This window comes from Pipistrellus kuhlii, unplaced genomic scaffold (genome assembly GCF_014108245.1).
Source record: "Pipistrellus kuhlii isolate mPipKuh1 unplaced genomic scaffold, mPipKuh1.p scaffold_m20_p_3, whole genome shotgun sequence".
In the NCBI taxonomy this organism is placed as follows: Eukaryota; Metazoa; Chordata; class Mammalia; order Chiroptera; family Vespertilionidae; genus Pipistrellus; species Pipistrellus kuhlii.
The window spans coordinates 86,859,376-86,886,898 of record NW_023425529.1 but is presented as its reverse complement, the minus strand read 5'-3'; the positions used below and the strand labels follow the sequence as shown (position 1 = coordinate 86,886,898).

Below are 27,523 nucleotides of genomic sequence, written 5' to 3'. Positions count from 1 at the left end.
TGTGGATGCAAAAAACATCAAGCAGAAGAGTTAAAAAAAAAAAAAAAAGGATCTAAAAATATGAAGATAATGTAAGGAGCATATGGGACAAATTCAAGTTGTAGGGGTGACTGAATGTTCCCATTATGTGGGTGCCTGAAGGAGAGGAGAGAGAGCAAGATATTGAAAACTTATTTGAGGAAATAATGACAGAAAACTTCCCCTATCTGGTTAAAGAAATAGATTTACAAGTCCAGAAAGCACAAAGATTCCGAAGCAGGAAGAACCCAAAGATGTCCACACCAAAACACATTAAAATGCCATGGGTGAAAGATAAAGAGAATCTTAAAAGCAGCAAGAGAGCACCTACAAGAGAGTATCTATACAACTGTCAGCTGATTTCACAACAGAAATTTTGCAGGGCAGAAGGAGGTGGCAAGAAATATTCAAAGAGATGAATAGAAAGGACCTACAACTAAGATTATTCATCCCAGCAAAGCTATCATTTAGAATTGAAGGTCAGATAAAGAACTTCACCAACAAAAAAGCTAAAGGAGTTCCTCGCCACCAAACTGGAATTACATGAAATGTTGAAAGGTATTCTTTAAGAAGAGAAAGAAGAAGGAAAAAAAAAAAAAGATTAGAAAAATATGAACAATAAAATGGCAATAAAAACATATCAATAATTGAATCTAAAAATCAAAATAAATGAACAAGAAATCTAATGAACAAGATAAACTGATGAATGAAATAGAATAGATAAGGAAGCATGGAACAGAGATGAATCTCAGAGGGGAGGGGAGAGGAAAGTATGAGAAGAGATTAACCAGAGATCTTTTATGCATACTAGAGTCCCAGTGCACAGATTTGTGCACAGGGCCGGGGTGGAGTGTTCCTCAGCCTGGCCTGTGCACTCTCGTAATCTGGGACTCCTTGGGGGATGTCTGACTGGTAGTCTAGGCCCGATCCCCTAGCCTGGCCTACGGGGATCAGGCCTAAACCGGCAGTCAGACATCCCTCAGGGGATGTAACAGTGCACCAAGCAGCAGACAGCCAGGGAGGAGCCCCAGCTGGGCTGGGCACCGCACCTTACACTCATCCTGGCTACTGCACCTGGGCTGCTGTTTGGTAGCGCTGCCATGGATTTGGGAGAGGTTCCTGCTGCTGCAGCTGTGCTTGCCAGCTGTGAGCCTAGCTTCTGGCTGAGCGGCTCTCCCTGTGGGAGTGCACTTACGACCAGGAGCGTCTGCCTCCTGGTGGCCCATGAGAGTCATAGCAAATGGTTCAGTCGTAATGGTTGCGTAGGCTTTTATATATAGATAGATATGTATTACCTATGGGCATAGACAATAGGGTGATAAAGGTCTGGAGTGAGGCAGGAATCAGGTGGAAGGTGGTAATGGGGAGAAAAATGGGGGACAGCTGTAATACTCTCAACAATAAAGATTATTAAAAAATAGTTAAAACAGTAAAAACAAAACGATAACTAGCTGTTAAAATATTTTGGGATGTCTCAAAGGTTATTTCTGGAAGAGTCATTGAACTCACCAATATTATAAAAAATGTAAGAATTTTTATTTTGACTTAGACAACTGGTTCATTCAGCTTATTTATTGGACAGAGGCATCAAAGACATTTCATCAGAAATCCTGGTGTCTAATTTTTATCAACCTTAGTAGGTTAAGGGTAATCCCAGACATTCTTCCTTAAAGTACTTGAACCCACTTACATTACAATATTTATTACTTACTTTTTTTTCTTTCTTTACTCACTTTTTTATATCATATTTTTTTAGGGGGAAGCCTAACCCAGTAGCTCTTAATACTAGAAGAGGGAGGAAACATCCTGGGTTGTGAAAAAGCATCCCCAGGTGACGCTGGTAGATTTCCTGTTTCTGCTCCAAACTAGACATGTTAACTTTTTTTAAAAATATATTTTATTGATTTTTTACAGAGAGGAAAGGAGAGGGATAGAGAGTTAGAAACATCGATGAGAGAGAAATATCGATCAGCTGCCTCTTGCACACCCCCCACTGGTGATGTGCCCGCAACCCAGGTACATGTCCTTGACCAGAATCGAACCTGGGACCTTTCAGTCTGCAGGCTGATGCTCTATCCACTGATCCAAACTGGTTTCGGCTAGACATGTTAACTTTTAACTGTTGGCATGAGTAGTGAATTTTTCTACTCCATAAGCTGTTGATTCTTTTTTTAAAGAAACTTTTTATGAAAAACATACAGAAAGTGGAAAGACTAATAACTAAATATCCATATACCCATAAACTAGATTCAGCAACTGTTGCTATAATTACTATATTTCCTGCTGAACCATTTTAAAGTAAATGGCAGAAGTCATAAAGTAAATGGCAGAAGTCATGAGACCACTCTAAATACTCCAGCATCCGTTTCCTGAGAATGCCATTGTCACACCTAACTATTAACAATACTTTCCTGAGAGTATAATCCCTCATAAATCTAGGCTATATGCAGATTTTTCCTTTATTCCAATGTCTTTTTAGTTGCTTTAGTTCAAACACACTGCACTTTACCATTATGTCTCCTTAGTCCTTTCATTCAAGAATAGCCTCCCCCTACCCTTTTCTTTCCCGAAGACACTAACTTTTTTTAGGACACCATGCCAGCTGTCATGCCTCACACCTGGATTTGTCTGATTGCTTCCTGTGGTCGAATTTGTTCTGCTCTGAGGGTGGCCCTGGGATTCCTTGGAAACTGAAAGCTAAGTCTGGAGGTTGGGCTGGGTTCAGGTGAACCTTTGGCTGGACTGATTCACAGAGGGCACCCTCAGGAGCCAAGTCACGCCTGGAGCCGTGTGCTCGGATATCAGGTGGTTCCACTGCTGAGTGTGACCTTTGGTTGTCAGGGTGACAACCAGAGTGTGTTTTTCCCATTTCAATTTAGAAGTCATCTTGGGGACATCCTTTGGCACCACTTGTATACCTTGTTTCCTCACCAGCTTGTTACCTGATGATTTTTGTATCCATCCTTCTCTGAATCAGAGATTTGATTGGCAATGACAAAATGGTGGTTTTCAGATTATTTTTACTTTTCCATTTATTAGCTGACATTCTCATCTGAAGAAGAGCTTTTCTTCATTAGCTAGAGATATTTCTAGTTTTTTCATAAAAAGGTAGAATACATGCTTAGTTCTTTACCAATTTTCAAAGTAAGATGTCAGGTTAATAGTCACATTGTTATGGCAAATGATATTTTTGTAAAGTAGGGTTTTGCATATTTAATTTGTTGAAATGAATTTTAGTCATTAGTGTTTAAGTTACAACACATGTGGCCAGTGGGAGGCTCTTCATGTTACCAAACTATAAATGAAATGTATACAAGCAGAATTATACTATCAGGGAAATCTGAAAATTGGATGTCTAATGATATCAAGGGATGTTCATCAGTTGGGATAATGTTAATGTGGTGATTTTAAAAAGTACAAAAGACCTTACCTCTTCGTATGTACTGATGAGATAAGATTTACTTTGAAATAGTTCATGGATGGGTGAGGGCAGGAATAATTGAGGGTAGAGATGAAACAAGCTTGGCCACATACTAGTGATGGGTGCTTACGTCTTATTATTCTTTCTGTAAACGTTTCAAACTTTTCCTAATAAGAGCTTTTGTAAACTGGTTTGGCTCAGTGGATAGAGCATCGGCCTGCGGACTGAAAGGTCCCAGGTTCGATTCCAGCCAAGGGCATGTACCTTGGTTGCGGGCACATCCCCAGTTATGGGTGTGCAGGAAGCAGCTGATTGATGTTTCTAAATCTCTATCCCTCTCCCTTCCTCTCTGTAAAAAAAATTTCCAGTAAGAGCTTTTGTAATTATTTGAGTTTCTGTGGATATTTGCAGTTCAAATTTATAACACATTCTTCTTTACTTTGTATTTATATTTTTTCTATTAAAAGCTTATTTTAAAGGAGTGTGTACATCTTCAACTTTGCTGATCTAAAGTAAAAAATTAACTAGTATTGAAACTTAATTGCTGTATAAGTCAAAAAATTTTAAAACTTTTTTGAAGTACTTACAAATTTAAGTAATGGTAAAGGATTTTAAAAAGAAGTACTTATTGTACAAATTTAAGTAATGGTAATGGACTTTAAAAAAACACAGGTATATAGTACTCCTACACTTTACCTTTTTCTCTTCCTGGAAAGTGTTTTTAAATCTTAAAATATTCTACATCATTTTTCTGAAATAGTCTTTATTTTATAAATAAGTATAACTTATTTACTAGTATAAAAATACTTTCTCATAAAAAATGCTGAGAAATAATTATTTAGGAAGAGTAGGAGGAAATCACTATATTTTCAACCTCAAGTTACAGGATTTTTATAAATTTTATCTTTTTCTATGCCTAGTTTATTTCCGTCCTTGTTCTTAAAAATCATACATTTTGAAATAATATTTTCCATTTAATGTGTTGATGATTCATTTCACAATGCACTTTAGCTTTTATCATAACTCATAGTGAAATTTGGGACATGCTGTTGCTACTTTTCTGATAATAAATGGAAGAATATCTTCTCTGGTCTCATCAGACTTTTCTGCTTTTTGGTTTGAGACCTTCCTCCACCAACAAATATCTGACTTTTTTTTTATCAAACACTAGAGGCCCAATGCACAAAATTCATGCATGGGTAGGGTACCTAGACCTGCAGGTATCAGGCTGACACCAGCTCTCCAACATCCCTGAGGAGTCTCAGATTTCAAGAGGGCGTAGGCCAGGCCGAGGGACCCCAAAATGTACGAATCCATGCACCAGGCCTCTAATAAATATACACTGAGTGGCCAGATTATTATGATCATCTGATGTTTGTAGGCAAATTAGCCATACACTGCATCATATGGGATATGGAAAGCCTGTTCAAACACCTTTGCTGTCTGCAGTTACCAAGATAAAACATCTCCAATTCACACAGGAACACAAGGATTGGACAGTTGAGCATTGGAAAAGTCATGTAGTCTGATGAATCACGTTTCCAGTTGTATCATGCAGATGGCAGAGTGAGAATTTCAAGGAAACAGCAGGAAAGCATGCACCCCATATGCATGAGTACAACCCTTCAAGCTGGTGGGGGCAGTGTTATGGTTTGGGGCATGTTTTCCTGGTATGATTTGGGCCCTTTATAATAATTTGTGTGGAACAACGTCTGAGTATCACAACATACCTAAGTATCATTGCTGATCAAGTTCATCCTATCATGTTGATGGCGTATCCCAGTGGAGATGGCTTCTTCCAACAAGACAATGCGCCATGCCACGGTGCTTGTATTGTGCAGGAGTGGTTTCAACAACATGAGGGAGACCTTGCTTAGGTGGCCCCCACAATCACCAGATCTCAATCCAATTGAGCATTTGTGGAACAAAGATAAAAGATCCTTCAGGCATCTGGTTCCACAACTGTTAAATCTCACAGAACTGGACAGTGCTATTCATCAGGCATGGTGTCAGATTCCACACATCACCTTTCAACATCTTGTGGAGTCAATGCCAGGAAGAATTGCCGTAGTATTGAAGGCAAAAGGTGGCCCAATGAAGTACTATGGGGTGGTCATAATAGTTTGGCCACTCAGTGTATATATAATATATCAGGCAATGGATTTTTTCCCAATGGGTTTGAAAGTGATGGGATGTGCAATTTTATAAGGAGTCGACAGGGAAGGCCTCATTGGGGGTAACATTTGAACAGAGATCTGAAGTAAATGAGCCATGCAGCTGTCTGAAGGGAGTGCCTGGGTGCCAGGACCCAGAAGAGGGGCAGGTCTTGTGTTACAAGGAACAGCAAGGAGGCCAGCAAGGTTGGAACAGATTGAGCTGGAGGAAGTAGGGTCAGCACTGTGGGCAGAGGAGGTGGAGGCCACGTTAAGGGGGCATCATAAACTCCAACCTAGGCTTGGCTTTTTCCCTGAGATGGGAGCAAATGGAGGGTTGTAAGCACAGGAGGCATTGTAATATATATGCGTGTGAAATAATAATAATAATCTATAAATATATATTATTTCAGAGGGGGAGAGGGAAAGAGAAACATTAGTGATGAGAATCATTGATCAGCTGCTTCCTGCACCCCCCCTCCCCGCCCCCCCCACTGAAGATCAAACCCACAACCTGAGCATATGCCCTGACCAGGAATCAAACCGTGGCCTTTTGGTTTATAGGTCAACGTTCAGCCACTAAGCCATGCAGCTGGACTGCAAGAGGCATTTTTAAAGGATCACTCTATGTGCCTTGTGGGTGCTAAATTATTGGGGGGGGGGGGGGCAGTGAGGAAGGACGGAGCAGGGATACCAGTCAGGAGGCTATTACTGTAATCCAGGGAGAGATTATGGTGGCATTTGGGGGCAGGGTGATAGTAGTGTAGAAAGAGAAGTGGTTGGATCCTGGATGTATTTTAGCAGTTGAACAATAGGATTTGCTGATGAATTACTGAGAGAAAAAGAAGAGCCAAGGATAACTTGGCCGTTTTGGCCTGAGCAACCGGAAGGATGTGTTGTCACCACATGAGATCAGGAAGACTGAGGGAAGAACAAGTGTAGGTGATTTCAGTCTTGGACATGCTCATTGTAGGGTTACTGTTGGATATCAAGTGGAGAAGTTGGGGAGTGGCAGTTAACTCCACACATTTGGAATTCAGTTAAGAGTGGGAGCCAGAACAATGAATTTCAATGTTACCAAGCTAGATAAGGAGGGAGGTAAAGATATGTACATTATATGCACTTTCTATTCAATTTGTTGAGTTTTGCCCAGTTGGCATGGCGCCGTGGTTGAATGTTGACTTATGAACCAGGATGTCACAGTTCAATTCCTGGTCAGGGCACATGCTCAGGTTGCAGACTCAGTCCCAGTAGGGGTAAGCAGGAGGCAGCTGATTAATGATTCTCTCATCATTGACATTTCTCTTCCTTTCTCTCTACCATCAATTAAAAAATTTGCTGAACCTTTTTTCCCATATCACTTGTCTAAAGGGGTATGAGAAGTATTGGTGGGTAAGAACAATGGGTTGGCAGGTGGGATCAAAGCTAGGGACCAGAGAGAATTTCCAGTCTTAACAGCTCAGGTGAGTATTGTGCAGGGTATCCTGGGAACATTCTTTGTGAAGCACTAGGTAAGACACTTCATCCTTTCCTTTTTCATCTTTGACAAGGCATACCTTTCCTAGTTCTTAATTTCTCAGCAAACCTTAGATGAAAAGATGAATGTGTCCTCTCATCCCTCCTTCAGCCTGCACTTCTAATCTTTACCTAACATTACATAAAAAGTAGAAAGAGAGATATTTACGGTGGCAGAGGAGCAACTAAAAAATCAAAATGCCATTTATAAGTGCAGCACTATAACCATGAAACCACTATCACCATATGTGCCTGATGCTTAGTTAACTTTCAGAAGTAATGTCTTACTTGTCTTGTGAGTGGCTTTGATACTTAGATCAGCACTTTGATTAATATCAGGGTATTTCCTTTCTGATAGTCTCAACCAGTTCTTCCAGTGGGTCAGCTTTCCTCATAGAGTCCACTTTGCCATAATAGTGCTCTTATATTTTGTGTATCATCAAATATATTGACAAATTGTTAAATGTATTAAAAGTTTATGAATTGGACTGGACCGGTTTGGCTCAGTGGATAGAGCGTCGGCCTGCAGACTGAAAGGTCCCGGGTTCGATTCCGGTCAAGGGCATGTACCTTGGTTGCGGGCACATTCCCGGTAGGGGGTGTGCAAGAGGCGGCTGGTCGATGTTTCTCTCTCATCGACGTTTCTAACTCTCTGTCCCTCTCAATTCCTCTCTGTGTAAAATCAATAAAATATATTAAATAAATAAATAAATAAAATAAAAATAAAAGTTTATGAATTGGCCTGGCTGTTGTGACTGTGTTGAACATCGACCTATGAACCAAGAGGTGACGGTTCGATTCCTGGTCAGGGCTCATGCCCAGGTTATAGGTTCCATCTCCAGTACTGGGCGTGTGGGAGGCAGCTGATTAATGATTCTCTCTCATTGATGTTTCTATCTCACCCTTTCCCTTTCTGAAATCAATAAAAATATATATTTTTTTAAATAAAGAAAAATGGTTATGACTTGGTGTTTATGAATCACTAAATATTTTATATGCTGCACCCTCCCAGATAAACCCTTCAGATTTTGCTTTAGAAGTTGGCACTACAAGATCCATGGGAAATAGAATCAAATAAAATACTGTTTGGTGAAGAAAAGTGCACTGTGCAACATGATTTATTCTAACAATAACATACTGGGGACAGTACTACCATGAGTGTAAACATGCTCACCTGATGTCCATGTTATTTGTGTAAATTTTCTAAACGCAGATCCGGAACATTCACAGATAACATAGTTTCCACAGCCTCACACACACACCCTCCTTGTACCACAATATCAAACCACAAGAACAAATTATTTAATTTTAATCAACTGTTCTCCCTACTTTTTAGGATGGCTGCTATTTTTCTAAGGTCAATAATATTACAAACCATAAAGACTGAAAATAACTGTCTTAGAAGATGTTTGGGTAAATACATCGTGCAAAAGATGGCACTAGCACAGTTGCCCCTCACTGCTTCTGTCCCAAGACTGTCCTATCTAATTCATGCAAAAGCTTTTAGTACTGTTGAAGACTCCCAGCATGAAAGAAAAAAAAGAAAAAATAATGAAACTGATTTTAGTAACATTGGAAGAAAAATTAGTGAGCGAATCATTCATGTATTTGATGAGAAGGGCAATGATTTGGGGAACATGCACCGAGCAGATGTGATTCGACTTATGGATGAGCGAGACCTGCGACTTGTGAAAAGGAAGCCCAGCACAGACCCTCCCGAGTACCAGCTCATGACAGGCTCACAGATTCACGAAGAGCGGCTGAGACTGAGAGAGAGGGAAAAGGCTAGACCTAAAACTGGTAGGTAGTTTGCTCTTTGCCCCTTGAATTCCTATAAATCAGCAGTTTAAATTGGGCATTTGTAGAATGCCTGTGACAATGGGTTGAAAAACAAAAATTTACTGTTTCACCACTGTTTCCAATGCTTTTTCATCCCTCGTTTCTGTTCCTTTTTTAATTTTCCTTGTATCCTGTGTCCATTACCTTTTTCAAACTTATGTAACATGATGAAAAACAAGGTAAACACCAAAATAATAGGAAATATTTTTCCTTTTCCCTTAGCTTTGTTTCCTAATGCCCAGGCAGGCAGAGTAACTGATGGCTGTAATATAATAAAACTCAGAAGAGACGGATTCAAGTTTCGATTTCTGTCCTGAGCCACTCATTTACTTTCCTTTAAAAAAAAATTTTATATATATATATGTATGTATATGTATATCTCAAAGTGGGAGTTTTTGGCTAATTCCACAGAGGCACTTTTTAAACTCGGAAGTGATTTATAGAGCATCTATGCCTGAGTATTTTGTTATGATACTGGTAGTAAAACTCCTTTACATATTTTGCCAATTACCTTAAAGGCTTTTGTCATTTAAACCTTATAAAAGCCATTAATTGGATAAGTGAAAATGTTGGTTTTTCATGGTTTTTAATTATTACTGATCATTACGAAAGATAGTTCAGTGGAAAAGGCACTAGAGTGGGGGTCAGAGGACTAGTTCCAGTGAGGTTGTGTGTCTTGAGAATGTCACATGTAATCTGTAGCTCAGTTTGTAACACCACACTTAGCACGTTTCAGACCAGTAGTTTTATTGCTAGCTGTACCCAGTGGCCAGATAAGTTTCTATTGAATGAATACAAAAATCATTTTACATAAATGTTAAAGGCACACTTTAAAATTAAATATCCATTGCATTTTGAAGTTGTTTATTAGATGTTCTTACAAACTAAAATCTTTTTCAAGAATTCTCATGATTAGCCACAAACCTTAGAACAGAAAACATGATAATTCTCATAATCCATCCGCAATGTTTAACAAGGATGCTGACTGGCAAACCAAAACTTCTCAGAAGAAGCCAACTAGGGGATGTCATCAAATTATATCTATGGGGGGGAAAATTTGACAGGCTGGAGAAGACACCTCTCTGTGTTCAGAGATTGTCAAAGGCATGACTTTGTCCTGATAGGAAACTACGACCACCTGATTGTAGCTTTAAGGAAGCAAGATGGTGTTAATAAAAGAACTCTTTTTTTAGAATTACCCTTATTTTGGAAATTAGAAGCAGAAAAATAACTCTTATCACACAAAATAAGCAAACATTAACATTGTAATACTTCAGCCGGGACCGGTTTGGCTCAGTGGATAGAGCATCGGCCTGCGGACTGAAAGGTCCCGGGTTCGATTCTGGTCAAGGGCATGTACCTTGGTTGCGGGCACATCCCCAGTGGGAGATGTGCAAGAAGCAGCTGGTCAATGATTCTCTTTCATCGATGTTTCTAACTCTCTATCCCTCTCTCTTCCTCTCTGTGAAAAATCAATAAAATATATTAAAAAAAACCCAAAACATTGTAAAACTTCAGATTTCTTAAACCAAAAATTACAGAGAAGTTGAAGTCCTGTGCTTCTTTCTCCTGTTCCACCCTTTTTCCCCAAAGGCTCCCCTCACTTCTCATGGACTCGGTGGAGATCCATGCCACCTTGTTAAGCTCATTACAGACAGATACAGTCACAAACAGGATATAGAATCATTTTGTATGCATAAAATTATAAAGGGCACACTGTAGTTTTCAAGATGTTTATATATTAGCTGTAGCTAACTAATTACCAAGTGACATTTCATTATAAGCATGTACTATAGCTTTATTAATCCATTTTCTTGGCCACTGGGCTTGTTTCCAGTTTTCATTATTATAAACAATGAGTATATGCATGTATCAGTATCTCCTTGTGCGTGCTCAATTCCTATGGGGCAAATCAGCATGCGGTATATGGACCTTTCTCTCCATTCTCACCCACTCTCGGTACTGGTGGGCTCCAATTTTTGTCATGCTAATGGGTGAGAAACCATATCGTTTTAATTTGTAGTTCCTTTTACCATTTGAGTTTCCTCTTCTACAAATTGCCTATTCATATTCCTTTTTTCTTACTTTGATGGTTTATTTTTCTTCCTAATTTGTAGGATTCTCTGTTCTGTATGAAGCAAAAGCTTTATCCTAGATTTTTCGCTTTTGTTTTTCCTTTGTCCAGGTCATAAGTATATCCATTCTTTTCTTCTATTTGTATTAAAGTGTTTTTTTCTCCCACATTTAGTACATATGGGGAGATCTTTGTATGGGTTAAAACCTAACTTCCAAATTGAAAACTCCCAATTGTCACAATGCCTTTAATGAGTAGTCTGTTCCTTCCCTAAAATAAAATTATATATATATAACAGCCTTATATGTAAATTGTCCCCTCCGGAGTTCGATCACTCACTAAGATATGCACTGACTACCAGGGGGTGGGGTGGAACGAAGGAAGGCCCTGGCTGGCTGCTGGGGAAGGGAGGCCCTGGCCGGCAGCTGGAAGGCCCCAATGGGCCCTGATGGCTGGCCAGGCCGAGGGACCCTACCTGTGCATGATTTTGTGCAGTGGGCTGCTAGATTTCTAATAATTGGGATATGCAAAGTAGAGTGAATGAATAAATGCAGGGTGCAGTCTGGATGACTCCACTGTACTTAGGAGGGCATCACCAAAGAATAAGAATAGTACTTCCCAGACAGATCCACACCCAAAAGAAAAACAATAAGTTTACTATAAAGCTAAACTTTGAAGGACCATTCTTTTTGTGTCTTTTCATCAAATGATGTCAACAATAAGTGAGTACATTTTATATTTAAATGTCATTGACAGGAGAAACAAAATGGTACCTGTTTGTCTGTCTCCTATTTTTAAAAAAGTGTTTAATGGTCTGTGAAACTAAACAGGTGAGAGGACTGTTAGGGCCCCTATGGTAAACTAAGATTTTCTGAAGTATATGTGGTGAGGTTAGTTTAATAAACAAAGTAGTCAATAGTCCCAGCACCAAGTCTCACTGTTTCAAACTAGGACCTGCTCTGACAAAGGAACTAATTTTTTCTTCAAATATCGGACAACATGATTTGGACACAAAGACTAAACAGATTCAGCAGTGGATTGTGAAAAAATATAAAGTTCAAGTTACTATAAAGAAAGCAAAGAATGCAGAAGAGCCAGAAAATAAAACAGTAAGTAAAAACAGTAGTAACTGTTTTTTTGTTTGCTGATCTAAATGTAAAAGCAAAGTAAGTCATTCCACTAGTGATAATAGCTTTCCAATTTGTTTTTCAAAATGTAAGCATACTGTATATATGTTACATTTTCCATTGTAGGATATTTTGCCATGTGAAAACATTCTACATCATAATTTAAAGGCTGTACTACCCTATTTTACAAATTGTAGAATATCTAACATTTAATAAGAAAACTAGAAACTTGATAGATTCATTTTTAAAGTCTGTTTCCTCTTTATAAATGCCTATAAGAAGCATCATATTTAAAGGCAAATTGTCTTCAAGAAAGTATTTGTTTACAATCCCAGGGTAAGTTTATGGCATATCTATTTTGCTTTATTTTTTAGTTAATCCTCACCCAAGGATATTTTTCCATTGATTTTTTTAGGAGTGGAAGAGAAACATCAATGTGAGAGAAACACATTGATTGGTTGCCTCCTGCACGAGCCTGGAATCAAACCCAGGACCCTTTGGTCCACAGGCCGACGCTCTAGCCACTAAGCTAAATTGGCTAGGGCTCTTTTCGCTTTTAGAGTTAGTTAACTTATCAGCTAAAAAGCAACATCAGCCCAGTGGTGGTCAACCCTCGTTCCACATTAGAATCACTAAAGCCCTAACTGACCCAGAGTCTCTAGAACCAGTGTATTTTTCTAATACCCCAAGTGACAGTGAGTGCTGGAAACTGCACTGGGCTAACAATACGGGGATAGTTGGTACTCTGCCAGTACCCAAACCTAATGCTTTATACTTGTTTTTGCAAGAAGAGAGAGCTTGGGGCCAAACACCCAGAGCAGTGACAAAGTAGGATTTTTTTAGTGACTTAGTTTAGTTACCCGGAGTTTGTATAACTTCCTGGTTACTGCACAGGTTTCAATCAGCTTAACTGGAATGATTTAGCTAATCCACTGAAATAGCAATTCAAGAATTGGGAATTAGAGAATCAAAACACTGGTTTTAAGCTAATCTTTGGCTGTTTTTCCTTCTTAGGAGGAGCTGTTTAATCAAATCCTCCAGACTATGCCTGGAATAGCTACCTTCTCATCCAGGCCACAACCTGTTCAAGGAGGAAAAGCTGTAAAATGTGTTCTTCGTCATTTGAGCGAAAAGGAAGAAATTGCATACAGACAAACTCAAGAGACCCAGGACGGAAACCCTTTAAACAAAAAAAATGAAAACGACAAAAAATCAGATATTCTGCATCAGTAATTAAAGAAAAATGTGGTTCTGAGAGAAAATACAAGAATACCTCATTTTATTGTGCTTCACTTTACGGTGTTTTACAGATGTTGCATTTTCCCCAAAAAAAATCAAAGGCAAGACCCTCCTCCACAAGCAAAAGCATTTCAACTTGCTTTAGTGCACTACCTGTTTTAGTGCAGTGGTGTGGAACCACCAATCAGGTCTGCCTGTAACTGAGCTGGCTGGTCTGTGGAAAACAATTGGATGTTTAGCTGAGGGTAAGAACTGCAACTGTCGAGAGCACTCTGTCGTCAGTGCTGTTCAGCAGCTCTCCAGTTTTAGGCAAAGATAAGCCGTGTGCTTGTTTCCCTTTAGGAGGAATGTATCCACTGAGACGGGAAGACAAACTCCGTTTTCTACAAGCTTGTTTTACCTTTGGAAAAAGGAAAATAATTAGAATTCAAAATAAAAATTACCTGAACTAATTTTACAATAGTTGTACACTCTGATAGGTACACAACCCTCCTTTATAAGTAAATAAATACATCTAATTACTTTCAATAGTGGTATAGACTCAGTAATAAGAGTCAAAAATATTCTAAATAGATTGCATCTTACTTCAATCAGCAATTCATGTTTTAAAAACAGCTCGTCTGTGGCTCCCAACTTACTTTGGGCTCCATTTTCTTTCTGTCGGGGTCGTGCACCACGGCATGCCTAGTGAGACTCTGCTGCAGTGAAAGAAAGAACAAGTTCTGTTTTTAAAACACTGCCATTTGGTACCTATTAACGTGAAAACTCCATGAATTATTTAAACAAACAGCCTTCTTTCTGTTACATTCTGTGAGGGGTGTGGCCTCTACCTACAAGGATTCCACGAGAGGATTCTTCCTCAAATCCTAGAGTGAATCACTGCCTCTTCCAACAACTCAGGTCAGGAATTTGTAATCTTGATCTCCTGTGGCTTCTTAGCTCTTCCGTGAGTAAGAGCGTGGGGAAAGCTAGTTCTGAATTAACTATTCCAAACTAAAGGAGGTTCGTTTAACTGAAGCCATGTCCACAGCATCCCCAAACCAGAGGCATAGATGGCCCAAGTCTTGCTGTTTTTGATGATAATGCCAATCACCAGCAGCTCCAAGTTGTGTTCTAATGGTTCAGCCTATGCTGAACCGGCCTCATTTCTCGCTTCAGCCTTCATTGTAATTCACAGCTTAAGTGCTTGTAAGTGCACCAACCAGTTAGAGTCTGTAAAACTGCACAGGCCCCTCCACTTAGTGTCATGTTCCCAACCTATAGAATCATACCAAGGTGAACACTGGGTAGATTCCCAAGTTTATAGCCCCTCACATCCTTTTGTACACTTCCCTTCTCAATCCTTACATGATTGTGGTCTAAAAAGGTGGCTCCTAGGTGAGAGCAGCCTAAAATACCAGCACACTCTTGAATAAGCATTTGGTACCATAAGCCACTGGTTCTCAAAGACAGCCCACACGAGTCACCTAGATCAGCGGCTGCCAATCCTTAGGACCTCCCCGAACACCACATCGGTTGGCGACTGCTGACCTACAGGGTTTGTTAAAAAGCATTCCTGGGCTCCTGACCCCCAAGTTTCTGAGTCAGCAGGTCTGGAGTAGGGCAGGGGATAGGCATTTTTTGCAAGTTTCCAGGTGACATTAGTACTCCTAGGCCAGGGCCACACTCTGAGAACCACTTGGCAGAGGCAGATCTGTGTATGGCAGGCTTTACCTCAGAGCCACTCCAGTTAAGAGCGGAAGGTCTTGGAGCCCTCTTCACCTGCCTTCCCACTGCAGGCCCTAGGGCACCATCCTGGAACCCAGGGCTCCTAGGAACCCGGAAGCAGCCTCGCCCTGGAAGGACTGCACCTGTGAGGGTGAGTACTTACTTTCATGGCAAAAGTTTTGCCACAGCCAGCGTGTTCACAAACAAACGGACGCCTTTCCTCATGGAAAGAGAGAATATGGCTCTGGAGATTGAACACAGTTGTGTAGGTTCTACCACAGCCTTCCCTTGGACATCGACACACATCCCTTTCTGGGTTATGTGTTTTCATATGTTGTTTCAGATAATCTTTGCGTTTAAATGTTTTCTGGCATACTTCACATATTATTTTCTCTGGTGAATAGACAAAAAATTTTAATCAGTTTTCCCAGGAATTATCACACGGAAAACATTAATATCTAATTATATAACATATTCAATACCTAAAACCTTATGACCTCACATAAGTCAGAAATTTCAGAGGAAACTAACTCCAGTTTTTATTGCTTGAATCTTTATCTCAAATCTCCCAAGTTCTTATATTACATAAAGTCACTCTTTTTATTTGATTTTTTTTACAGAGAGGAAGGAAGAGGGAGAGTTAGAAACATCGATGAGAGAGAAACATTGATCAGCTGCCTCCTGCACACCCTCTACTGGAAATATGCCTGCAACCAAAGTACATGCCCTTGACAGGAATCGAACCTGGGACCTTCAGTCTGCAGGCCAACGCACTGAGCCAAACTAGTTAGGGCCATAAAATCACTCTTGCCACGGAGCAGGGGCCTCAGCAAGGTAGCTATGGGCAAAGGGAGAAAATTAAATAGACCAGTTTCCTTCCTTGTCCTCAGTACACAGGGCATTCTTTCCCAAAACTGTCCCAGAACAGTGCCGCCCCAGATTATTTACTTGCCATAGCCTTTAAACCACTAAGGATGGCCGAAACAGGTTTGGCTCAGTGGATAGAGCATCGGCCTGCGGACTGAAAGGTCCCAGGTTCGATTCCGGTCAAGGGCATGTATAATACTTTGGTTGCGGGCACATCCCCAGTAGGGGGTGTGCAGGAGGCAGCTGATCAATGTTTCTCTCTCATCGATGTTTCTAGCTTTCTATCCCTCTCTCTTCCTCTCTGTAAAAACTCAATAAAATATATATATTTTAAAAAAATAAAATAAAATGCTAAGGATGCAGAGTAGCTCAAAGAGACCCAGAATAGCTCTTCCAAACCTGGGACCATACGTCTCTATTCTCATTTGTCAAACAGTTGAAGAGCATAGCTCTTCACAAAACATTTATTAAGTGCATATTTAATATTTCTCTTTAAAAGCACTAAACCAGTTCTACGGGGGTAAATGATTATACCAAGCCATTCAAGTGTATCTTACCCCATTTATTTTTCCTTTATTGATTTTTAGAGAGAGGAAGGAAGAGGGAAAAAGACATAGAAACATCAACCAGAGAGAACTATCAATCAGCTGCCTTCTGCATGCCCTGTGTTGGGGATTGAGCTTGCTTTGCTACCCGGGCATATGCTCTGACCGGGAATCGAACCAGGGACCTCCTGGTTCATAGGTTGATGCTCAACTGCTGAGCCACACCAGACAGGCTGCCTTACCTTTATGGGTTTCTCTCACATGTTTCAGAAGCTCTGTCCATGTTTTTGCCACAAAGGAACATTCTTTTTGACATTTATAACCTATTTAAAAAAAAATAGATAGGTGTGTTGCCTTTTGTAAATATTCAATGTAAACAACAATCATAATTAAAAAAGGAAACCTACATGTATATGTAATGTTTCTTCTACCTCCCAATAGTATTCTATTCTGTTAGTCTCAAGAGGTGACAGTAAAAACTGAGGTGGTATTTTACAGTGAAACCAAACAGTTGCTTATCAGGGTACTTCATGTAGGATATGAGCTTAGCAGACTTCATAAAGCTGCCTCTTTCCCTTTCCTGCTTTCTCAGTAAGCTGACTGTACTGCACATGGACACCCAGCTGCTTTAGTTTCCCCCACCTCCATGGCGCATGGCCCCTCACCCACCCTGCCTATGGTAGCCTCTCTTTCTCCTTAGCAGGAAAGGTGGTCCTTTGTCCTTGGCAAAACACCAACACGAGATCTCAGCAGTTATATGCCCACCCCTGACTTCTCTAGTCTTACCATCTTGTAAGTTTCATATGGCAAAAAAGAAGCAGGGTAAAGCTAAGTAAGAAAATAAACTAGAATAACCAGCAACAAAGACTGTGAACAAAAACTGAATTTCATAAAGCACTAGAATTAGATTAATCAGTCAATATAACAGCCAGCCTGAGTTTTACCCAACTAAATTCCAGATAGAAACAAAGAATAAGACTGCCTGTCACTCTTAGCTACTAGCCTCTAGTTTAAAAAACAAAACAAAACACAAAGTCTAGGGCTTGAGAGTTGGAGTATAGATATCAAAAATCCTATATGGAAACATAATAGAGTGAAGTAGTCAGTTTAATCAAGTCTTAAAGTTTCAATCTGATTGCTCTGAAAACTCCAAACTATTTTCTAAACCGTTTGAGCGCTCCTAGGAGAAGAATGGCACAGGAAGTAAGTAGAAGGGGTTAAAAACTACTGTGAAGAAGCAACGCCTTCGCAGGAGCACCTGCATATCACAAGACACAGCACAATGTTCTGAACAATTCAATGTGGACTTTGAAAATGGCAGCGGCGTGGAAGAATGGACACAGCACACAGTACCTCTTTGGTCAAGAGTTAAAACCTGGACGAGCAGAATGGTGCCCCGCCTAGTTCCAAGTTGCTCAGTATGATCATGGAATAGAGCAGAAAGCAGCAAGTACTCAGACTTACACACATACACCATGTGGCTGGCGTGTTAGTAAAGTGAACACTACAAAGGCCCACGTACGCACCCTCATGGACCTTCCCATGGCGCTTCAGCCTGCTGGGCGAAGCGAAGTGTTTCCCGCAGCCTTCCTGGGTGCACCTGCGTTAACAAGACGAGGCATCAGCCGGTCCATTTCACAGAGAACTTCACTTAGAGGCAATAGTACTTTGTCTTATTTCTCCAACCAAAGTCTTCTCTCCCCACAACCAAACCGTCATATAAATATGAGACCTTATCATAGTATAATTCAAATTACTTGACCAAACTTGGAGCAAAACAGAGAAAAACGTCACATTACATTTTTTAGCTTATGTGGTCAAATTAGACACTTTTTAAAAATGTTTTTCTTATTGATTTTAGAGAGGAAGGGAGAGGGAGAGCTAGAAACATCAGTGATGAGAATCATTGATTGGCTGCCTCCTGCACACCCCTTACTGGGGATCAATCCTGCAACCCGGGCATCGGCTCTTGACCGAAATGGAACCCAGGACCCTTCAGTCCTCAGGCTAATGCTTCACCCACTAAGCCAAACCGGCTAGCGCTCAAATTAAACACTTTTTATACTTCTGAAAACATACTCCGTGTTTTCATGGTTACAAAAAAGATGGCTTAGGTCAACATTTAAATAACTAAGTCATTTCTATCTAGTTTTTCCAACAAGGCTGCATGGGAATGGCGTGAAAAGAAAACAGAGCAGTAGCTTCACAGCTCTGGTGAGCAATGAGAAGGACATGCCAATTCGGCGTTACTGCCGCCAGCAGCAGCAGCGGCAGCAGCAGACCTGCAAGCACTGTCCCGGCGGCAGCTCCCAGGCGAAGGGCAGCCTGTGTGAGCGGAGGAAGGCTCTGCCAGCACGGCAGTGCCGGAGTCCGTGCTCTTCAAGAGTGACATCTGTGCAGGCAGTGGGGATTCCTCGATGCCCTGGGCACATCTAATGTTTCCTGTCACCTTTTCCTGTTCCTCATGAAACCCTCTCTAATGCAGGCTAAGCGCTGCTTTTGTTTTTTAGGTAAAGTATAGCTAGGGTCTTCATAATGACATGTCATATTATTGACCAGGCTCTATTTGCTAAGTCACTTATTAATCTTCCCTTCAAGCTTAACCACATTTTACTAATCTTACAGAGTATTCTGAAGCATATTAAATATTTCTTTTAGAGAAACAAGCAAAATTGAACTTTTGGAATAGTCCAAAATATAAAGGGGCGTATACTATACAAGGCAACAGAAAAATACTGATTAATAAACTGTTTCAGAACATTTGTACCCAACCTTTGCATTTCAGTTTACTCCCTGAAATTTGCGATGTGGATGTCTCCTGGGAGAGTACCTACGTGAACAATGGTTCGTTGGTGTGCTGGCACTGATGGGTTTTCAGCTGCTGATGCTTCCTAAAGGTCTTCTCACAGCCTCCAAACGTGCACTGTTCAGTAAAGGTTTGTTAGTCTTGAAAAACATCAAAGAACAGTTCATAACAATACTCAAGATAAAAATACTGTGATTATAAACTTGCTACTTTTCACCCATTTAGTTACGGTAAAATGCTTTGTCAAGAAACTTTAAAGACAGATAGTTTTCATTTGGGGTAATCTACCAATAACATACTTTAATTAGCACAATAATGTTTGCTTTCAAAATAAAACAATTATGATAGCATGTACCAGGCTAAATCCAGATATTTGACAGACAAAATTTGGTTGATGAAACTTTTAGAAACAGACAATAAGCATAAAAATATTCAGAGAATTTAAGCATAGAATATCATTCTTACTTACCACATATTGTTTTTGTTGATTTTCGTGTTTGTGTTCAAAATGTTTCTTCAAGTTTGATTTTGTGTTGAATTTTTGGTCACAGCCACTAGCTGCACAACTGTGAGAAATTATAAACCCAAATATTAACAAATCAAGGAGAAAAAATTTTAAGATTTCATAAAAGCTAATAATGCCAGAGAATCATATAAAATAATCTTTAACAAATTCCAAAGTGTAAATCACATCATGTAGACCTCTCTGTTTTGATGTGATCACCATGTAACAAGACGAACTTCACGCGAGGCTTTTGAAATTAAGCACACGGCATCAGACTCCTCTGTACAATGGGCAGAGGGGAGGTGAAAAACACCGATTCCAAAGGCCCAGACCCTGTTTAGGCTTAAATGATGTTTAAGTCAAATTGTTCTCAGTCTAGAATGTGATCATCTAAATTTTGCTTGAAATGTCACTGTAAACTGCCTTTCCAAACAGAAACCCCCCCACACCAAAAACAAAAAACAACAACACAAAAAACGGATTTCAGCTTATAAACCGTTGTCCTGTGGCATATCACCAGGCTGCTCAAGTACTCTTAAAGAGCATTTCTGTATCCTGGCCTTGAATTACTAAAATTCTTTGTGAAGTTGTATTTTTAAAATATGTGATCTGTTTGTGACAAGTTTTCATCAGCCTGATGGATGAGGCGGGGCTTCCTTTATAAGCCCACATCACAGCTATAAATGATAAATGATGAATAACGCTCATATGAAGCACCGTGCTGTCCATATGAGCAGACTAACGGTGCAGTGACCGTGGGAGATGCGCCCAGAAGCCCACTGGAAACACGCAGGAGGGACAATTTGGCAGAAACCACTCGAAGTTCCAAGTGTTCCTGACCTCAGGAACAGAATGCTGAGTGAGTTTCAGCTGGGTACATGGCCAACATAAAGAGCTTTTTCCAGCATCCGTTGTATTTAGGGGTGGCACCAGGCTAAGTTCTGGTCCATGTTGCTTAAATCCCACATGTAAAAAGGGGGCACACCTCTTCGCACCTTCCTTCATCCTGGTGGCTGCAATGCTTATGTGACAGCTGGAGCTCCAACAGGTATCTTGGACCATGATGCTGAAGCCCCAAGAGAGGATGGCAGAGTTGGAAGGGGCTCAGACCCAGATGATTACAGATCTTCCATTGACTGTTTACTGTGCATTTCAGTTATGCAAGAGAAAAAGACTATTTTGTTTAGGCTTCTACAGAGGTGGGTTTTCTGTCACTGACTTTAAGCCTGACCCAGGCATCTAACCTAACAAAGGTGTGGGGCAGGATAGGGCCCAGGAAAGTCCTGACAAGAGCCAAATAGCAAGCACAGGGCCACTGAAGACACTGACAACGTTAGCAGGGTAAACAGGAGGAGGCTGCTGGTCAGTTAAGCATAGCTGGATCATAAGTTCATGTCTGAAATTCAAGCAAATGAGTCAAGATAAGCCCAAATGGCCAAATCACAAATGTCATTTATGTGACATACTAAGAACCTGGACTTCATTATGTAAGCAGTGCTTAAAAACTACTGCACTATTTTAAGAAGGAAAGCAACCTGGAGGCTAATGTGGGAGAGAGCCAGTCATGCCAGGAGTAGGGCCTGAAATAAGAGTGGCAGCTGGAGCAGGAGAGTGGGAGTTGAGGGATCGGAAACAGGGCTGAACAACCTACGTGCTGGAGAGGAGAGCAGAATGAGGTGGCCAGAGGAGTTGCCTTATCTTTGCTGTGAATCACTGGATACACGGTGATGCCACCTAACAAGAACAATGGAGAAGGCCAAAGAGAAAGCCCAGCTCAGAACGGCTTAGTGAATTTAAGAAGCCACAAAGACAGTGAAATAGCACTGTCCAACCAGCAGCTGGCTACGGGGATCTGGAACTATCGAGGGGGTGGTCTGGGCTAGAGAGAAAGCTGGAAGAGAGCACATTGTTCCAACAGGAATAATCCTCACTTTTCTCATTCATCCTCTGTATCTATACCCAGACCCACTTTTTTCTTACATTATATGTAACAGTATACAGTAACATTGTTCAGAAAAGCATAAAAAGGGACTCGGATACATAATGTTTCCTTACACCCCTGCTCCTACCCACCCAGTATTCCCCATGGACTCCCAAGGCAAGTGACATTTTTAGTTTTATGAAACTTTTCATGTTTCTTATACATATACAAGCAAACATAACTGTAGGTTCTTCCTGTCTATACCACTCCCTTTTTATACACAAAAAAATGTAGCCCTTTATTTGCTTGGTTTTTCACTTAACACGCCGGAGAGATTTCCCCAGTTTCATAGAGATCAACTGCATTAATTTTTCTAGCTGTATAGTATTCCACTCTGGTGATACACTTTAACCCCCCTGATGGGCACACTGTTTGATTCTAATGCTTTGCTACTATTAATAATGTTGCACATGACCATGTACATGCCTTTAACATAGGAACAAGTGTATTTGTAGAATAAATTCCCCAAAATGCAATCTCTAGAACAAAGACTATTTTCCAGCCCTATTTTCCAAATCACCTTAGTTACTCTTCGCTGGTATAGTTGAACTATATTTTGAAATAATAATCTTCACTTAATGTCATTGATTTTGAGGACACTGCTTGAACAGGGGCTGAATGACATCTGCTTGTCCTCAGCGCTTTGCCTCTTTCCCTCTGGCTGGTGTGCTGTCAGAGGGAGAGGAGATGGCCTTCCATAAGGAACACAACAATGAAGACTGTCCTGTGTCAACAGCTCACTTTCTTCAGACTTTGTGGACCTTAGTGAGACATTCATCAGCTTAGAGCTAATAGAAATCAACTCGGGTCATTAGAAAACTCTACTGCTCCAGGAACTGTCTCATAGAACAAAATTATGATTTTAAATCCTAATTTTTTGCAAAACCTGCCATATAGCTATTTCCTGATATTGTCTGCAACATACAGTTCTGAACAGCTATTAGATTTTTTTTTTTCCTAGAAAAATTTAATGTTTTCCTGAAACATTCTGTTTAATGGTTCTAAGTGTGGTTGCCTGAGCAGCACCATCAATATCACCCAGGAATTACAAGAAATGCAAATTCTCAAGCCCCATCCTAGACCTACTGAATGAGATGCTCTGGGGTGGGGTTTAGCAAGCTGTTTTAAGAGCCTCCAGGTGATTGATAAACCCTAAATTTGAAGTCCGCTGCTTTAAAGAAGTATGGATTTAAAAGAAAAATTGTATTTTCACCCTTTCAGATAAACAATCAGCAACTCTAAGAAGAATAAAATTAAAACCGGTATGACAGAGGTGCTGGGGCTTAATCCAAAGAAATACAAAATACACTCTTAAAAGCTCGACTTCTTCATGCCTTTACCTCTTATCCCAGCAGTGTATCAATTCAGAAAGACCCTTACAATGCAGTCAATAACCTGCCAAGCAATCATTTTCCATCTGATCTAAACTGTGTTTCCTGTTTGATTTCCCAATCAGTGAACACTTTAAAGGAGTTGAGAGGATGCAAATGCAAGAGAACTTCAGATTAACTTCTTCCTGGAGTTATCAACACACATTGCCCACAAAACCCTTACTCATTCCACACATTTAAAACCTGGTCTCCTCTTATGTCAAGAGATGCAAATGAAGCTTCAGTTCTCTTGATCTTGAGGTAATAATCAGTTTTTTTACCAGGTCAGTGCACCACACGACCATTTCAAAGCTCCAACCCAGTTCTCTACTTACACAAAAGGCTTTTCTCCAGTGTGAACCAGGGCATGGCGGCTCAGGTGGTAGTCCCTGACAAAGGCTTTGCCACACCCTTCATGGTCACAAACAAATGGTCTCTAGCAGGAAGGAAAGAAAAGAAATGTGTCAATTCTGCCCACATTAGTAACGCTAGTATTATCTAAAGGCTCAGGTGTCTAGTCGGCAAGGCCATGGACGCAGTCTCTGCAGACGGTTTTCACTCAGTACTGAGCAGCTGTCACACCAAGGCCAGACAAGGTTGTCCTGCATGCAGTTACACATCAATGTCACAACTTCTCGACAAAGTCACTGCAGCAGACCTTGCTCTATGAATAGCATATGCAATAAGCGGGCAGCCTTCACAGCTGCATAATCTCCTAACCTGACACCTGGCTTTAAGTGCAGCCCCCTCTTAAGACTGCTTGCCTAGCCGAAACCGGTTTGGCTCAGTGGTAGAGCGTCAGTCTGCGGACTGAAGGGTCCCAGGTTCGATTTCTGTCGGGCACGTGCATTGGTTGTGGGCACATTTCCGGTAGGGGGTGAGCAGGAGGCAGCTGGTCAATGTTTCTCTCTCCCTTCCTCTCTGTAAAAAAATCAATAAAATATATTTAAAAAAAAAAAAAAAAGAAGAAGAAGACTGCTTGCCTATTATTAGGTCTAGTAATAATTAATGTCGTTTTCTTATACTTTCTTAAATCGAATTTATTTAAACAATACAACAAAATTTAATCAACAATATAGTTGCCGTTGTTTTCTACTACTTGTGCCCAATGCTCAGGAAGCATTTTAATCCCTCTGTTGTAAAATTCTTGTGATTTTGATGCAAAAAATTCGGTCAATGCATTTTTGAGGCATTCTTCATTATTAAATTTTTTTCCAAGAAGAAAGTTTTGCAAAGAACGAAACAAATGGTAATCGGAAAGGGCAATATCAGGAGAATATGCAGGTTGAGGGAGAACTTCCCATTCCAACTGGCGCAGTTTTTCAGCAGTGATTCTTGCAGTATGCGGTCGTGCGTTATCGTGGTGAAGAATTACGCCCTTCCGATTAATCAGCGCGGGTTCTTTTTCTCTTAAAGCTTGTGCTAACCTTTCCAATTGGGCACTATACACTGCACTTGTAATCATTTGGTTAGATGGTAAAAGTTCATAATGAAGAATTCCTTTAAAATTCCACCAAACACACAACATCACTTTTTTCGCATGCAAGTCAGGTTTTGGCGTGGGCTGCGGAGCCTCATTTTTGTCCAACCATTGAGGCCGCCTTTTCAAAATAACATACAGCACCCATTCTTCATCTCCGGTAACAATTTGCTCTAAAAACGGCAAACGGTTTTGACGAGAGAGGAGCGAACTGCAAATTGTGACTCTTTGATTTCGGTTGTTGTCGGTCAACTCATGAGGAACCCATTTTCCAAACTTTTGGACTTTTCCAAGTGCATGCAATTCATTGGAAATTGTTTTTTGTGAACAATTTAAAGTTGTCGCAAGCTCTTGTTGGGTAATTTGAGGATTTTGCACCAAAAGAGCTTGAAGAGCTTCTTGATCAAAATTGGACACACAGCCTGGACCACTCTTGTCATCTAACAAAAAATTTCCCTCGCGAAATTTCTCAAACCAACGCTGGCATTTTCTGGCGCTAACTGCATCTTGACCAAGAGCACTACAGATGTTTTTTGCAGCCTCACTTGCTTTTCTTCCTAATTGGAACTCATAAAGAATGCAGTGCCGAATATGCTCTTCATCCGCCATCTTCTTAGCCCTAGTTTTGCAACAAAAACCAAACCAAACACAAACTTTTTCAAGCAAAACTTGTTAATTGCACTTCACACGTTCTGTAGATACCACGTGTTTGAAGGTTATGTCAATACAAGTCAACGCCAAGCAAGATTTTAAACGAATGTTTAAAACGACATTAATTATTACTAGACCCGATAGCACGGTCTATGCACACAGATCTCCACCACAGCGTGTGCACGCCCACCCAAAGGCCAGGGAAGAATGTGCAGGTGCCGCCTAATTCTGGACAAGCCCAGTGCCTGCGCTAAGGAACAGATCCACAGAACTTTGCAAAACTCCTGTCATGGATTAGGCTCAATCAATATTTGTCAACTTAATGTGTGAGATTTGGGACAACAACGAAGACTTCAAGTTTTTCTGTATGAGGAAGCTGGTAGTACCAATAGTCAAAATATGACACACATGTCTAAAATTAAAGGTAAAGTCTTAATTTGGACATACTGGCTGTACAGTTCAGATTTGGAGGGATAGGGTGGGTAAGAGGAAGATCAGGTACAGTTCAGATTTGGAGGGATAGGATGGGTAAGAGGAAGATCAGGAAGCAAAGGATTATAAATGTTATGAGTGAACCCAGTACTGGATAGGCCTGCCAGAACAGTAGAGGCAGAAGATACGCCAGTGAAAAGGGTCAGAGGAAGAGAACTGGAGAAGGTCCCAAGAAAGAAATGGTCAGCCCTTAAATTCTGGAGATGGTAGGAGAATGGGTGTCATGGGAGGAGTGGCCCCTAAGTTCGGTAGGTGCTGGGAGCAAAGGCAAGGACTGCAGGCCTCTAACTTAAGAAATTAAGGGCCTTTAGCTGAGGCAGGGAGAAGCAGGCTCTGCCAGAACCTGGGAAATTGGGCAGATTCCTTGGCCTCCATGAGTCCCACTTCCTTCAACTGTCTTACTCCAAAATACTTCATTGCCCTCCAAGTAAAACACACTCCAAACCCATCTGTTCCCTGGCCTACAAATGATCCCACCAAGCCTGGTTCTCAGGAGCTTCTCTTGTAGAGTCCCCCCAATAATACTGGCCTACCTCCCCCACCCCCACCCCCACCCTCCCCCACACACACCCGCTCTACAGGCTCTCCTGGCAGTTTTCTTGGCCCAGACTTTTTTCCCCTTAAATGGCTGCATGGCTGGATCCTTTCCTTCTCAGTCAGAACAAGAGGCCTTTCCTAAGCACCTTCCAGCAGCCCTCGCTTTACTGCATCTCACTCCTACCTATTCCTTTATCTGTCTGTCCTGCTTAAAGCAATAGGCCCGTGACCACGGATGCCTTGCCTGTTTTGTTCACTGCTCTCTCTCTCTCCAAGGCTAGGATGGCACTGTGTTTTGAAAGAATGACTGCATGCTGCTTGCCACACCTCCAGGGAATAGCCTACGCCCAAGTTCTGGGAGAGAGGTGCTTAAGGCAGGTGTCTATGGAATGATAAGTCGTGCAGTGTTTACAGATTACCAGGAGGTAGTGATGGGCCAAGACTCATGAAAGAAGGGGGAAAGTTTGCTCTGTAAACCCCGGAGCCACGGCAAGGATACCTCGGTGCTAGGACTTCTTGTCTACCTCCTCAGCTGCTTCCCTAACGCGCAAGGCATGGTTGGTTCGCTTCTGTGGTCCGTGTGCCAAAGCTGAACACTTCCTGCAAAGCCAGGCCAGCGATCCACGCGCGCGGATCCCACCTGGCGGGCCATGTCACTAGTCCCTGCGCCTGGACGCCCGGCCCCTCGGTCCCCGCTTCGGACCCTTTACCTCCCCCGTGTGCTTGCACAGGTGCGCGTCTAACTTCCAGGCCTTGTTGTAACTGGCGCAGCAGTTCGGGAAGGAGCAGATGAACCTCCCCGGGAGCGCCGGGAGCGGCGGCGCGGGGCTCTCGCCGGCCCGGACGAACGCGTCGGCGATGGTGAGGGAGGAGACCGCCGCAGCGACTGACGCCGGCGGCTCCAGGGCGCCCGGGGCCTGGCGCTCAGCCACGTGGCGAGCGGCGAGCGGGACCGGAGGGCGCGGCCCACGCCCAGCCCAGCGCCCGCGGCTCCCCACAAACTCCGCGGGACTCGGCGCACTTCCGGGTCTGCGGCACTTTCCCCGCCCCGAGGGGCGGGTCTGCGGCGCAGGCGCATAGGCAGCAGGCTCCGCCCCCGCGGGCGCCTGGTTCGCGCTTGCGCAGGAAAGCCCTCGTGGGCAGCGTCCCTCCTGCTCCACAGCAGAAAGGCATTTGGGCATCAACAGATTGGGAGG

The 27,523-nt window shown here is 41.6% G+C and overlaps 2 protein-coding genes across 6 annotated transcripts in view; one reads left to right on the top strand and one right to left on the bottom strand.

Moving 5' to 3' along the window:
- MTIF3 (mitochondrial translational initiation factor 3) overlaps positions 1–13,843 on the top strand; it is an 18,066-nt gene extending 4,223 nt beyond the window's left edge. Inside the window, exons 1-4 of one of the 2 annotated variants that reach the window (XM_036456305.2) lie at positions 3,107–3,126; positions 8,444–8,907; positions 11,972–12,129; positions 13,162–13,843. In XM_036456305.2, the coding sequence (XP_036312198.1) occupies positions 8,445–8,907; positions 11,972–12,129; positions 13,162–13,380 (840 nt within the window). In that variant the 5' untranslated portion in view covers positions 3,107–3,126; position 8,444 and the 3' untranslated portion in view covers positions 13,381–13,843. Of the gene's footprint in view, positions 1–3,106; positions 3,127–8,443; positions 8,908–11,971; positions 12,130–13,161 lie in introns of those variants that run through there. The other variant, XM_045588470.1, reaches the window with a different exon arrangement.
- Positions 13,513–27,523, bottom strand: GTF3A (general transcription factor IIIA). Of its 4 annotated transcripts, none has more exons than XM_036457065.2 (9): positions 27,038–27,523; positions 23,503–23,603; positions 19,781–19,877; positions 19,340–19,428; positions 18,032–18,105; positions 16,748–16,828; positions 15,257–15,486; positions 14,025–14,084; positions 13,513–13,786 (listed from the first exon to the last, which is right to left on the bottom strand). In XM_036457065.2, exons 1-9 carry the CDS (start codon positions 27,506–27,508, stop codon positions 13,622–13,624), a joined length of 1,368 nt encoding a protein of 455 aa, XP_036312958.1. In that variant the 5' UTR covers positions 27,509–27,523; the 3' UTR covers positions 13,513–13,621. The 4 variants fall into 4 exon arrangements, with proteins under 4 accessions (XP_036312958.1, XP_045444423.1, XP_045444424.1 ...); XM_045588467.1 differs by having other exon boundaries at positions 14,025–14,081; XM_045588468.1 differs by lacking the exon at positions 14,025–14,084.

What these genes read in the sequence shown, in the direction of transcription:
- GTF3A (XM_036457065.2), bottom strand. Translation starts at nt 27,508, where the DNA reads ATGCCCAAATGCCTTTCTGCTGTGGAGCAGGAGGGACGCTGCCCACGA. An exon ending in ACCAACGAACCATTGTTCAC is followed by an intron (nt 18,106 to 19,339) that starts GTAGGTACTCTC and finishes TTGTTAACGCAG; the next exon opens with GTGCACCCAGGAAGGCTGCG. An exon ending in GAAAGAAAATGGAGCCCAAA is followed by an intron (nt 13,787 to 14,024) that starts GTAAGTTGGGAG and finishes CTTTTTCCAAAG; the next exon opens with GTAAAACAAGCTTGTAGAAA.